Source organism: Falco rusticolus, chromosome 7 (assembly GCF_015220075.1).
Source record: "Falco rusticolus isolate bFalRus1 chromosome 7, bFalRus1.pri, whole genome shotgun sequence".
NCBI classification, from domain to species: Eukaryota; Metazoa; Chordata; class Aves; order Falconiformes; family Falconidae; genus Falco; species Falco rusticolus.
In genome coordinates, this window is record NC_051193.1 from 41,739,315 (window position 1) to 41,754,530 (window position 15,216).

Sequence of the window (15,216 nt, forward strand, 5' to 3'; positions counted from 1 at the left end):
GCTCTCTTATCTACATAATGATTACTTCAACCATGATGCTCAGAAATTCTGGTTTTTAACTAAAATCACTTATTTTTCATCCTGTGTTGGATGGTGAGACAGATTTTTCCCATCGTCTGAACTTTTTTGATTGCGTTTGACAGTACTTCATGACTCAGTTTTAGAGAGAATGATACCATGTTGCATGTTTACACATACCCGGGTTTGATGTGTACTGCATTGCAATCATTAGCATTGATGATGCAGATAGATTGACATGTGCTGGAACACCTTCTCTTTTTGAGGATCCCACTTAAAAGAAAGGAAACAAAACAAAACATTTTCTATTATATAAAAAGGAAAATTAGGCAAGAATAGCATATAATTTATTCCAATTGATGCAAATAAAATTCCTAAGGTACCATCTCATATTAAAAAAAAAAACCACAAAACAAAAACCCTAAAAAACTAAAAATAATCTGTATTGGAGGGGTGAAACTCCTTTTCAACTGGAAGAGAAAGATGACTAAGAATATGGTATTGCTTCACATAGCGCACACCTGGTTTTCCAGATCAATTAAGATTTCATTCTCAGAGCTGCATTAACCAAAGACAGTGATCTTTTCAGGCAATCTCCTTAATCTCCTTCAGAACCCATGGAATAGCCAAAATAACGTCACTTGCATAGTTAGGTGCACCTAGGCTTGGACTGCAGGAAAGAATAGGAAGAAGTGGAGGGTAAAGAAAGAAGAAAAACTGTAAAGCCTGTTGTTGAGGTATACTGATGAATGGTTAGGGTAGTGGTAGCTGCTGGCTGTTGGTGTATGGCATAGATTACTTCTCAGGGTATGAGTTCAAGTTATAGCTACATACCACAAAAATTAGTCCCCCTTGTTACGTGAACTGTGCTAAGATAATGATAAACGATAGCACTGAAGTGTAGCTAAGCTGTTGTAACTTTGACCAACCTCATACATAAAGTGGCTACAGTTCCTTCTGGTCTCCTATAAAGTGGTTACTATTCAGTGGTATACTTGGAAAAACCTTGCAGAGTGTAGGTGTTTATTTGCTGAACAATAACATGGCAATATGGCTTTGAAGGCAACCTCCTACACAGAGACGTGGCATGTTTCTTCCCATCCTCACTCACAGCACTTTTCCCAAGCCTCGCTGCCAGGACCCAAATACCAAGCATTTGGGATAGAAGCACAAAACTGTAGCTACCGGTTCAGTGAGATGCTTTCAACCCCCTCATCTTGCTCTCCAGCTGCATACACAGTTACTTGCATCCTCCTTTTCAGTTTGATTCAGAACTGAACACAAGGAAAAGGAAAGGTTCTGCACTTGCCTTGTAAAGGGGGCATTATCATTCCTGGTGGGGAAAGCCTAGGTCACTAATTATAAGAGCACTTGACTGGAAAATAAGAACGGAAAGGAAAATGAAGAATTTCTCTTCTATCTGGTACTTCTCCACATGACTCAACACCACTATGGCTCTCTTCATAGCACTTCATAACATTCTTTTTCGAATGTTATCCACAGACACACATAAGAGCCACCAAATTATTGCAGCAAGGTCTGTTTGTATGGATTTAAGTTGCAAAATACCCAGCAGCTCTAACCTGTCAACTAAAACATGGTCATCAGCAGAAAAGTTGTACACAGTACTAGAAGCCAAATTTAAAGAGCAGCAGACTGATTTCGTACAGATTTCTAGCCAAAACTGTTTGAGGAAAAAGGCAGCATGAATAAGGTTGCTCCCATGTTCTACATGGATGCAATCTCTGTCAAGGGCAGTTGGGAAATAGCATCTACTTAGGCAAACCAAGGCTTTGGCTCAACCAGTTGTTCTGGAGAACAGTTTTACAGATCTGAAGACAAACAGGACAGCATAAGTCACCTACATCAGCTGCTCATTAACAGGTAAAAGTAAGAGAGAAAAAAGGAGATTAATGCAACATTCTGTTCGTTGCCCAAAGACCTGTTGCACAGATTTATGAACTATATCTTAGTAATTTTTGTTTGCCTACTGTTATTAAACCTGTCAAAGGTAACAGAGAAAACATCATTACAATGTCTTACAAGGGGCTATTCTACATGGGGAAACTACGGTACAGACGAGTTAAGGGATTTGTCCAAGATCACTGACTGGTAGAGCCAGAAAACGTAGGTGACAAATTTCCATAAAATCTTAATATCAAAACACTGAACTATGCTTCTGTCCATGTTCTAACAGCATCTTCTACATGCTTAAATGACAACAGTGTTGATTTCTGTACAAAAGTTGTTCATGTTTTTTCCATAAAGGTCTGCAATATAGATAAGGGCAAGAATTCTCATAGAATCATGGGATGGTTGATGTTAGAAGGGACATCTGGAGATCATCTTGTCCAACCCCTCTGCTCGAAGAAAGGTACTCAGGACCAATTGTGTCTTGAGCATCTGCTAGGATAGAAAATCTGCAACCTCTCTGGCAAGCTGCTCCAGTGTCTGATCACCCACACAGTAAAAGGTTTGTTGGTTAAAACTGACTTTTAATATTGATCCTACTGCTTCCATCTGCAGAACATGGTTAAATTTCTCACTACTACTGAAAGCCCATCAAGCTTTTTATCAGGCACATAGACAAGCACTCAGAACACACCTCAGGATTCACATTGTACAGGGATTATGAAATGCAATCATGTCACACACTCGAGGAGTGGAAAAAAAAAGAAGGAAATAGGGGTAAAAAGGCACACAGTCAGATTCAGTCTTAACACAGATAGAAGACATTACAGGCACAGCTATTTAGTACAGAACTTAAAAGAGAAAATGCTAAGAAAAGAGGGAGAAAAATCAGAAATTCATCACATCATTACACTGAGGAAAGTCACATTCTTGTACACCCAGATATAGTCCTGATGTAAAAAATGTGCATGTAACTATTGCATATGTCATTTCAGGAGGAATTTGTCCATTGAATCTGTATTCAAAACTCCCATTGCTGGCACTGAAAGTTCTATGAGTCTGAAAACAGTGTATGTCTTAAATAAACTAAACTTCACCCTTTAAATGAAGGAAGAAGTCTAACACAGCATAATAAATAAATAAAAATTATAGAACTATTTCCCTTCAAAAAAGTCATACGGAATTATTTTACATATATACATACAGTAGATTGATGTCCAATTATAATTCTGTAACATATCAAACTTCAACTCCTGCAGTCTGATACTATTGTAGCAGTACACTATGTTTCTGAGACACAATAATACTCAAATGAGTTTTACTTACATATAGCCATAGGCAGAAAAGATGTGCTGAGATACTCTATAATATCCTTGTGCAGAAATGGAGGAAAGGTAGCTAGTGTTGAAATCATTGTATAGGGTAAAGTACTCAAAATATCATCATTGAGAAAAGGAAGTAAGCATGTAGTAGTATAAAAAATTGATTGCCCCAGATCTGTTGAATAAAATGAAATAAATACAGAATCATTACAACGGAAAAATAATTATGACTATGTACTTTTTAGTTTATAAAACTATTTAAAAAGTTACACTGATACTCAAGTTTTCCCCTCAAAGTAATTTGGGAAGTTAATCACTACAGATAAGAGACTTCACACATCATTTTTAAGCTCCTCCTAAGATAGAGGGAAACAGCTCTTCAACAGTATCTAAGAGCTTGAAGGGAATACGACTACTACAGCCATTAAAGTAATTGATTAAAATCAGTGTTGATTTTAATCATACAGCTATTAACATACATTGGCCTGCATTTAAGAACAGATTAGTATCAGAATTTGATGTGTGCTTTGGTATTGAAAGGCTTGCTATTGCAAAAAAGCATTCTAGTCTTTATCAGTCATAGAAAAATAAGATTTGGATCTTAATTACCCTCAAGAGAGCTGCAAAGTACTTCACAGACAGAGATTACCAGAAGCATCACTGTATTTTTCAAACATGTGATTAAACTATGGATCTTGTTTTCCTGGGAAGCCATTGAGGGCAAAAATGGCCAAGGCTTAAAAGGAAAGGAATATTTATCAAGAATTTCCATACTTCTATTTAATTATACTATAACTTTTTGGAAGGGATACTTAAGAAATGTGCAACTTTTCAAGATCTAAAGGGAAGGGGTTAGGTTATTGTGTATCTGGGCACTGTAGAATCTTTACACCCTCTTCCAAATAAGTAATTGAGCTGGGGCCAATAACCCTCCAAGAAAGGTTACAACATTCAATAATCCCCAAATCTGAGCCTGTGTGATGACTCCAGTATATCAGCAGGCCTTTCCCATGCATGACAGAGATTTCTTTTCTTACTCACTCCATAATCTTAAGTGTGTAACACAGGCCTTCAGTCTCACCCGTACAACTAGCATGATTTAAAACTGCCCCTGTGAAGTGCTCAGAGTTCTGTAGCTGTAAACATCATGAGTCACAGTAAGAATTAAAATTAGCACTCTATTTCAGTGGTTCTGGCAAGTTTTCTATGCAAGGGTCTAACCAGACCCTAATGCCACAGAATGCTTCTCTCCTGCAAAACATATTCACCACCTAAGCACTGAGACTTTTGTATAATCTGACTGGACCAAAGCTCAAGACTGCCTAGTGCACCACGTTGTACTTACCCAAACAACTTTAACTGTTCTGATAAAAGAAATTTTTTCTTTTAGTCAAATGCTAAGCTGAGGGAGAAATAAAGAACAAGTTGTATTGCAAAACTTAATTCTCCATACACAGAACCATAAAAATAGCAAGTGACCTCCCCTTGCCCCAAGCATGAGTCAACCAAATTATTCCTGGCAGATACATACCTACACTGTTCTTAAAAATCTGCAAGACAGTTCACTCCTCCTCCTGGCAATTCACCCTAGTGTTCAACCATCTTTATCATAAAAAGGACTTTTTTTTTTTTTTTAATTTCCATTGCTGCAGTTTAAGCCTATAACTTCTTATCCTGATCAACTGTAACCACAAAGAGTTTGGTTTAGTTTATTTCTCCTCGCAACAACCTTTACATATTTGTATATGATAAACACGTCTCCCTTCAGTTTTTCTCTAAGCTAGACAAACCAAGTTCTTTCCATTTTCCCTCACTGTTTACATTTTCTAGACCTGAAATTATTCTTGTTGCTTTTTCCTGGACTTCTCCCAAATGGTCTATGTCTTTCTTGAAGGCAGATGGACAAATCTGAAACTTTGACTCCAGCTGACGCCTTGCTAAGGTTGTTAGAATGATAAACAAAATGCTTTGGGTGTCTCATACACAAAATACCTGTTTACATATTGCTAGAATAATATTAATATAATAGTGACTTACGGTCTGTCCCAATCTACTGTAACACCCAGATCTCTCTGAATTATGGCTTTCAAGCTAGTACTTCTCCCATTTCATTTCTGCCTTTGACTTCTCCTGCTTAAACATAGTATTTTAGATTTCTCCTTTTAAGATGTTTCAAAATAGAATGCAATTTGCCAAGACTGTTTTGAATCAGGTATATTTCACACAAAGGACATGCTATTCACCATCTTCATAACCCCTGCAAATCAAAGTGCTCTCTCATTTCTACCAGCCAAGTAAAAAATATTTAAATATTTAATAACACTAGACTCAGCATAGACTCCTGTAATATTCCTGCTTGGTATACCCTTCCAGTAGACAAGAGCCACAGGTAATTACTCCTGCAGTGTATAGTCCTCACTCAAGTGGGGACTATATGTCCCAGATTGCCTATTAGGATGTCAAGCCACACAGAAATAAAAGCCTGACTAAGGGGTGGGGAAAACCCCACCAAGAGAACCATTGTGCTGCCACAAAAAGAAATCATCTTTGCTCATTGTTATTTGTTCTTTACAGGTCTCCATTGGTTGATAAATATCACCACGTTATCTATTTAGTAAAAGATTGTTTTCTTAATTAACTCCACTATTTCTAGAAATTGAAGTTAAGCAAACAAGTCTGTAATTTGCCAGGACCCCTCCTTTTTACAAAGTGGTATGCAAGATCATACCACTTCCTAGTGCAGTAGTAGCCTCATTCAAAATATGCTGCTGCCAACACAAAAGGAATTCAGCATTTAACAGAATTAACTTCCCTCCTAAAGAATTTCAACAGTGTATCAGATTGATAACAATATTCCTGTACTGAACTATGTAAGTAATACCCCCTGATACCACAGTGAAAATTAATATTTGGCTTATCTAACATAGGGAGAACACTGGGCTCCTGAATCCCAGTATGAAAAGCCACAGACTAACAAGACAGACATATGCAGAACTTAAGGGAAAACAATATATATACCGACACACCCACAAAAAAATCTTGTGATTAATCCACAACATAAGAAAATACAGCTTTTCTGTAAGTCAGACAGAGATATTGCTGTCTTTTTACTCAGGAATATTTTAGAGTGATCACAATCACCATTACCACCATCATTTCTTGAATTAAAAGTATATTAAGTTCTATTTAGAGATGGACCTTCACCAAAACTCTCAATCTGCATATTTGTTATAGGCCAGGTACACATTTGCAAGGACTCTGTGCCTTTTTAAGAAGCCACCCCAAGAAGACCAGTCTGAGGATATCACAGCAAATTCCAATTGAAAATCCAGACTTTTTTAGACCCATCTGTATTTTTTTTTTACACACCATCAGATTTTAGTTACATACCACCAGCATATCACTAAAAATCAGACAACCTCAGAATTCAAACCCAAACCCACAGCTAGCAAAAATAATCTTTTATTTAAGAAAGTCAAACCAAACACTTGGATATAAACGCATCCTAGGACATTTGAATTCCAGATCCAGGTCAGTTTAGGCCCACCTCTTTTACTGCATTTACGCATCTTTCATGGATTCACAGCACTGAAGTTAAGCGTACTGGAAGGGTTCAAGGGCCTGCTTACCATGCTGACCATGTTGTAGCAAGGGAACTAGATCCAGCAGTGTCACCAGTGTCACGTAAAGTCCTTGATAGTCCAAAGATGGGTAGTCTGATAACTGAGCATCACGACTTTGCTGGCCACGTTCAGATGGAGCATCTCGCAGGACGCTGTAAAGGAGGGAGCGAGTAACAGTAGGGTTGATGGAACTGACCTGTGGTCTTAGAGATGGGGTGAGTGGGAATGGCACAGGAAAAAGACACATGGTCATGGGCACTGTCAAATTGGAGGCATCTTGATTCTCCTTCTTCCCTGTGCGGGACAAAATGCTGTTGGGGGGACAAAGAAAAAAAAGAGACAACAAAGACACAAAGAACAGCACATTACATTGAAATGACACTATAAAACAAATAATAAAAGACCAGATACATCCCACATAAGATGCAATCACTACCAAAACCAGCGTGTCTACAGATCTAGCAGCTATTCACTTTCATGCTTCAAGATAGGAGAATTAAAAATTGACATCTAGGAATATTTCATTGCATCTCATGTGTTATCTGGTTCATAAGGAGCAAAAATATAAAAATGCATGTTTCAGTGCCCTACCCATGTTTCACAGTTAAGAATAATTCTGAGAATTATAAGTGTTTGCTATGGAAAAATAGTTGTGTCACAATAGGCTGATATTTTGCTCTGAGATTTTGAGGATTTTGAGAGATTCCCCCCCCCCTCTGTAATCTTTTGAACCAACTGACTGAAAACATGCAAAATATAGGTGTGGCACTTGCAGAAACATGTTTTAGCAAAGAATAAACATGTGTGTTTGTTAAGATAGTCTTAAAAATCACATGTTTATTGCATTAAAATAATGTCTGTATGTATTTTATGATACTGTTTCATGACCACTCACTCAGTATCATTTGAGATAATGAAGTTTAAACAGGCACATGGATTTAGAAATAATATAATATTTCTAAAATGTTAACTAAACTACATTTGGAAAAGTTGTAAAATAATATATAGTAGATGGTCTTTAGCATATGTTTGTGAGCTAATGATAATGGTTGTTTATGTGTGTTTTTAATTTGCCCATGTTTAGGGAGAAAACATTTTACTTTATGAATACAAACACTTCTTGTGTAAATAGTTACCTTCAAAAATCTAAGGGCTAAGCAAGCAAGACCAATTATGTAACTGCAGATCAGACAGTATGTTACCATACATTCCTGCTGTTACTTACGTTATTATTCAACAAAACTCACTACAAACTAAAGGAGAGATAATTTAAAAAAATAAAAAGGATTTAGTGGGAATCAAAATAAGAGGCTATACGTCAACCAGCTTGTTATGTCGTTTTAAGGATGTTGTAAACGTGGTTGTAAACATGTTAATCTGATTTATTTTTTAAAAAAACACTAATTTAAATAGAAATAAATTGTCACTTAAGCAGTGTTGTATTTTAGTTATCAGGCAATTAGAGGGTTAGTTCATAGTCTTCGTATGTGCCTATAAATATAATACAACTTTTAAATATATTAAACCACACACAATGTTTTTCTTTTTTTTTAAAGCACATTTTGCACCTCTCAGTGGTTGGGATTTCCAAAAGCAGTTGCTGTTGGTTTAACTCTGCTCCCAAAGTCAGTGTTACAATTTATAAAAGACAAGTCAGTGGCATTAAAATTTCCACCGAGTAATGAACAGCAGAGTTATGACAAGAGGGAGCACTTCTGGAAACCTCTGTCCTCTTCAACATTGCAGAAGTCCGTATCATATAATCACCTTAGCAAAGACATATCTTACCTCACACGTTAATTCAAGAATTTATACAACTAAGCTAAACTCTTGCTAAGGTGCTTATAAGAGGTGTCATTCTTTTGCCATATATATAAAACATTTTTACAAGTACAGTTCTATGCCAGGTGACTACTATCACATCACACTTGCAGTCAGAGATGACAGACAATCTATTTTAAGAAACTACATACTTCATTTTTTCCCTTTTTTATTGTGCCTTTATGTATTTGGCAGATTATTTTGGTTTCTGTTACCCAATGTCCAGTACAAGAAATGTGGTGACTGTTATGACAGTATTTATGAAATTCTATCAGAAAAATCACCTAAGATCTAGTATGACTTTAAAAACAAATGATCAGAGTGCTGATTCCTTTTAATTTGCTTGATGTTCATTTGCCATACTTTGCAGCTCATGTTTAGAGATATGAGGATAAAAAATTATATTCCTTCTGTGTCTACCAACAGACAACACCAATTGCCCATCCCTTTACTTGCCAACACATCACTCCAATTGCACCTATTTCCAAAAAGGATATTATGTATTAATTGATCCTTGCTTTGGGAAGTATAAGGCAGCGATGGAGACCTTACTCTATAGGCTTCTCTTCCTTTTAACACGGAGCTATGGCTCTTCTATGAATTAGAGGCCAAAGCACAGTCTTGTATAGACTTTCAGACCAAGACTTTTGCCTGACCCATATGTTTTAAAAGCAATAAACAGAAGAGTCAAAACTGAAAATTTAGGAAGTCCCCTAAGATCAAGATATAATAATTGCAGCTTGCTCCTGGTTTTGTTCAAACCAAGTACTGACAACTTGGAGGGCCTGCAGGTCATAACTCCATACTGAACTTGCTCCATAGCAAGTGACAAAGCTACCAGGGCTTGTTTCAAAATTTGAACATCTCTGCTACAATTCCATCAAAAAATTACTGCCTTCCAGGAAAGGTTTCCTAAAACGCCTACAAGAGAATTGCATCTCACCAAGGCTGCAAAACAAGCTTGACCATTAATTAGCCACTGGGTATTTATAACTATTCCTTACGTAAAACATTTTACTTTGAAATACATATGGAGAATTTTCTCCAAGAAAATGTGAAAGAATGAGCTGTTCTGAAAGATGTTTATTAAGCTTTAGATCATTCCTCAAAGGAGGGAGAAAACACGGAAAATGAGCAGGGCATGAAACAAATTCATGCTGTAATGTAAAGAAATGCTTTTCTCAAAGAGAAAAACAAAGAATTAAATGAATCAATGTGCTATGCATTGTGTATGGTGACTTTATGTGATGTTTGTTCATAGAAATAAGGAATTTAATTTTTTCAGCCATTCCACATCTGTCCCCCCCATCCTGAGCTTGTGATTTATTGAGGCTATGTACAGAGCAAAGGAGCAAATTAATCTCTTGTGCGTGCAATCCAACTATAGCTAGCAGAATGACACCAGATATGAATGTGATCCAAACCAGTGGGCATGCCCCACTGAAAAGAACACAGTCAATGTGTCCATAACATGGAAAGGTAAAAAGTATAATAAACAGTAAAAGCTACACCTGTAAAACCCTATCACGATATGGAATTTCTGACTAATCACTATTCCTATAACTACATAAACTCATCAATAAATGTTTGTCCTAAAACTTCAGCTGCAAAGAGAGTACACATCAAACTGGGAAATACTTTTAAAGTTATTTTAAAATAGTAGATGATTACAAGCAACCTATTCTGAAGATCAGATCCAAAATTTCCAGAAATCAATGGGCATTTTTGCTACTGTTTGATCAGTATTCTCTTAGCAGCCCAAATTCATTGCATATGCTCTTGTCTCAAGCTAGAAAGATTATTCTCCACCATGTACTTCTATCACTGATGTGAACCCTTGCACAATGGAGTCTCAGTGTAGGAGGCAGAAAGAAGACTCAGCGTGCAGAATGTTCAAAGAGATTCCTGAACATGCTCTTAAGAAAGGTTCTTACCCAGTCTGGTTTGAGGGTAAATCTTGCAGAGATCTGCACACAGTGGGTGGGAGTTTCCTTCTTTCCATCTGCCACACTAAAGACAGAGTATGTTTTGGTTTGCTTTTTAATCAAGCTTCTTTCTTAGTATCAGCAAGTGTATAAACAACCATAGCACTCAGGCTTTGACCCACAGTTCAAATTCCCCAGTTACAGGGATTCAGAACATGGATTTGACCTTTCTGAGTATCAGAACTCAGTCCACTTAAATTTAGATTCAAGTCCTGGTTTCAGTTTCTAGTGCCCTTTTAGCTCTGAGGCTCATCAGATCCCGGATCATGAAAGACAAAGCCATTTGCTTAGACCTGCGTATCAGATAAGAGTATCACTTCTGCCCCATGAGGTTCAGCATTATCAACAACAGGATTTTGGTTCAGTCCCATTCTGAGCATGAAATAAAGAAATGGAGCTGCTCAACTGTGCAATTGCTGTCCTGATTTCTGATTTGCTCTCATAGTCACCAAGTACAAAGCTTTCTCAGTCAAGTCTAGAAATATCACTGCTCATGGAGCATGAAGAATTTGTCACACTGGACATCAGCTGTACTGCTTAGGAAGATGAAGACAACAGAGTGGTATAAAGACACTTCATTTAAGCAGCAGACTCTAAATCCATCCTGTCCCAATGAACTTCTGCCCAAAAAGAAACTGATCTTATTATAGCACTTGTTAGTTACAGCTAAGAGAGAAAATGATCAGAATCAAGTCCAATTTTCTTGCTTAAAGGCCCACGGCATTTAAACACGGGCTGTTTTGTCATATAGAACCTTACTTGAATGTGATTTAAGTATGTGTGTTGTGCAAATAATCCATCAAAACAGCCTGATGCAGTAACAGAGCCACATTTCAGAGGTATCTTTAGTGACTTTTTGAACATTTTTTTCCATGCTGCTGCAATATAATAGACAAAATTTAATTTATTAATCTCAAAAAGCCCTACTGGTTGCCATAAGCTTCTTCAACACTCTAAATTATGAAGGAAACAAATTTCACAGTGGTTAAACAATTCTGCTCTTGCAAATTCAAAAGTAAACAGGTTTTTAAGTTTTCAGTGAACAGGTTTCCTACTGTATACATATGTATACACTGATAATGAATGTTGCTGTCAATGTATCTTTTTTTTTGTATAAACAGGGTCAAGGATTTTGATACATCCCATGCACTCGAAATGAATGTTAGAATGAATTACTCTCATTCTTTCAAGTTTCAATGCTCGCTTCTCAACTTGTATACACCATAGGGGTATGTGTACAAATACATCGGTTAATTGTATTTTGTTTATGTTTCCTCATCAAATAAAGCAAATAGTTGTATTTCCAAACCAGCTTCTGACAGCAAGGACAGTATTTCCAGGTATAAATCAGGAAGCTATGCATAGAAATGCAGCTTTAACTGCATTTTTCTAGATGTGAAAACTAGTGTCTGACAAAACTGAACAGGCAAAAATCACCTCTTCACTGCCAAAAGCCATTTTAAAAACAATTTGGAAATATGAATCCATCCACGTGGAATGTATGCCATTCTTAATTAAAGTCTCACAATATTTCATATCTTTTTAGCAGACAAGAAGTAGTATTTCCTATTCAAAATGTATTCTGTAATCATATGGTATTTAGTACCATATCTTATTACCAAATATTGGACTAAATCAAAATGCAGGGTCGGAATAATCCTGACCTGTTGTTACCATCCAAGTCCAGATGTGTATACAAACTCTGTGTCTACTCGAACTGTTACAAGGGACTGAACCAGAACCCAAACCTGAAAGCCAGCTGAACTATGGCACAGTAAGAACGTCCTTCTGCTCATCTGCCTCATCATTCTAGGATTCTGAGGCACCAGGACTGTCAAGGAGATCATGAGTACATACATCTAAAACTCTGTAGGTCACACACTCCTTTCTTCACAAGTTCAGCATGCTTGTGCATTCAGTTTAGTCTGAGGAAGGCCAAGCAAATGTGTAATCAACCAAGTTTATTTTAGAATCAGCCACTCAATAAGCAGCTCAACTGGGCAAATTGGGCAACAGCCACTGAAGAGATTAACTCATACCATTCTTTCCTTAAATTATGCTCTGACTCTTTTTGACTGAGCAATGACCCATGAAATCTTGTAACCAATTCAAAGTCAATCAATACCCCCTACAATTCTTTAGCTCTTTTTTTCTTCAAGAGCATTAGTTAAAACTTACCTCAATAACGTCTGAGAAAAGTATTTCAGAGTATTTGCAATGTCAGTTCCAGAGGGCACAGGGTAAATGTTGTGGAGAACCCGGTTGTGATATTCCTGAAGGTAACGGATTTTGGAAGAAACTATACAAAAGACAAAGAACAAACACAGAAACTTTCATTTAGGTTTTTTGCAGACTTAACAGAATCACATCTGATCCCACTATTTCTGATTATTTTTTTTTAAATTTAAGAATTAAACTGTAAAATCCAGAAAGTCTCTCCATTCCTTCTATTTTGACTGAATAAATGAATGCTCCAGTGCAAGTGCCAAGGAGAAAGCACAGAAGTGAATGCCTTCATCTATATTAGACCAACTCAGTGCTAGCAAATGGGGAAAAAAACCCCAAAACAACAAACCACCAGTAAAACAACAACAAAAAAAAAAAAACCCCTGCATTTCTTCTGTGTCTCCAGGCATCTCAAGATTCATTTATAATGAATGAGTCATTGGATCACAGGAGGTTCATGTGAGATGGGTAAATATTTCTACAGCCAAAGCAGAGATATAAGCTAAGACAGAAAGAGCTTATGTGATTTACTGTAGGCCATACATTTACCTTATGCAATGTACTAAAGATATTAAAAGACCTGTGCTGTTTATTTTAAGTGTCTTAGGATATCTGGTCAAGTAGGTGAGGGGATTTCCAAAAGCAGTAGGAGCTCTCCATCTTTACTGAAACCATTTTTTTTGCTGTTTTAGAAATAATAAGCCATTTATTTTCTAATAGAGATCCTTGTTTAGTATTGAAAAAAAGTGATTACCCACCATAGCTGCAATGACTTACACTGCCCATATGGTGCACGACAGTCTCATGCAGACACTTGAGCACACACAACTCTTTTCGTTCTGCTCGGACTAATCAACTCTGCTGGGAAACAGAGCACATTGGCTGTGGCAGAGGGCCGCACCAGCAAAACTGCACTGCCAGCTACACTGCCCAGCAGTTGTTCATAGCATCACTCTGTACAGACACAGCCTCAATGAAAGCAGAGCTGGCTGGGAACTCTTAATCATGTTAAAAATGCACCAAGACTGTGTAATAGGCAGTTAAAAGGGGAGATGCTTCTGAATGACTTCAGCCCTTGAGCGTATGGATTATGACAGTATTTCACTACACCAAGATATACCTTGTTCCCCTACAGGGCTCTTTCAGTGTGGAAGATAAATCATGCTTCCTAAACAAGCAATTAGTCAATACTTTGTTTTATTCTCATTATCAAATGGCATTTATTAAAGAATTAATACCATTGAGTTCTCTGCTTGAACAGAAGGGCACTAACCTCCTGAGAGACATCGCTATGCCTCTCACTGCTTATGTATCTGAACATTTCAAGACCATTCCAATTTTTTTCTGTACCGTTGACAAGCTGAATAAGAAGGGGTGACATTGTATCTGTATTACAGAAAAAGACTGAAGGACAGACACCAAAAGCAAAGCGTCTGCAGCTGCTGTTGGAGGCTCAGCTTGAGATACTAAGAGCCATTTTACTATAGACAGCAGTATGTACTGGACTTTCACATCCAGTGAACAAAGCACTGTGAGTACTCAGTCACACAACAAATGAGGTTTTACAATTTCAAGTCAGTTATCCATAAAATGAGGAACACTTAAATAATCATCAAACGAATACTGTTTGCTTGAATTGCACAACAAGAAGCCCAGCCTTTCAGCAGCCAACTGCCCTCATCGTGATCACCCTTTCTCCCATTTCCTGCTGTACTGACCATACCCTCCCAATTTCCACAGCTGGTGAGCTAATGAAGCTTTTGCAGGCAAGTCTCCCTCACAGTATTACCCTGCTTCATCACAGAGAGAAAGGTCATCATGTGACTGAATAGGGCTGGGGTCTATGGGAAAACAGCTAGTAAAAATCAATTAGGGACACTGTCATAATGCATATGCAAAAATAATAAACTAAGGATGCATAAGCAAATTCAATTATATTTCCTCACTTTCAAGTGTTTATTTATTTTATTTGGGGTTTTTTTTGTTTATTTATTTATTGATTTATTTCAAGGTGACATTAAATCACTACTTTTTTCCCCCCAAACAACCAGAAACTTAAGTTTGTCACATGGACTCAGATTGCTTCAGTATAGCTAGGAGCAAGATCAGAGCCTTTCTGTCCACCACAGAGACCTGTGGCATATGAACTGTACTTTGCAGGGGGGTATCCCTGTCTCTGTGAAACCAGCCATAACTAGCTTCCTACACACCCTCAAAACCACATTTGGTCATGATGTGTTTCACTCCAGGTTACAGAAGTTTATTTGAGCAGTCTAAGACCTGTTTTCCTCTCCTCATCTCACATCTCAT

At 37.3% G+C, this 15,216-nt stretch overlaps 1 protein-coding gene across 8 annotated transcripts in view; it reads right to left on the reverse strand.

Moving 5' to 3' along the window:
* UNC79 (unc-79 homolog, NALCN channel complex subunit) overlaps positions 1-15,216 on the reverse strand; it is a 118,073-nt gene that overhangs the window by 99,448 nt on the left and 3,409 nt on the right. For 7 of the 8 annotated variants that reach the window (XM_037395493.1, XM_037395496.1, XM_037395495.1 and 4 more), the window contains exons 2-5: positions 12,859-12,979; positions 6,881-7,185; positions 3,256-3,426; positions 199-291 (exon numbers count right to left, since the gene is read on the reverse strand). In XM_037395493.1, coding sequence (XP_037251390.1) covers positions 199-291; positions 3,256-3,426; positions 6,881-7,185; positions 12,859-12,979 — 690 coding nt within the window. The remainder of the gene's footprint in view (positions 1-198; positions 292-3,255; positions 3,427-6,880; positions 7,186-12,858; positions 12,980-15,216) is intronic. The other variant, XM_037395500.1, reaches the window with a different exon arrangement.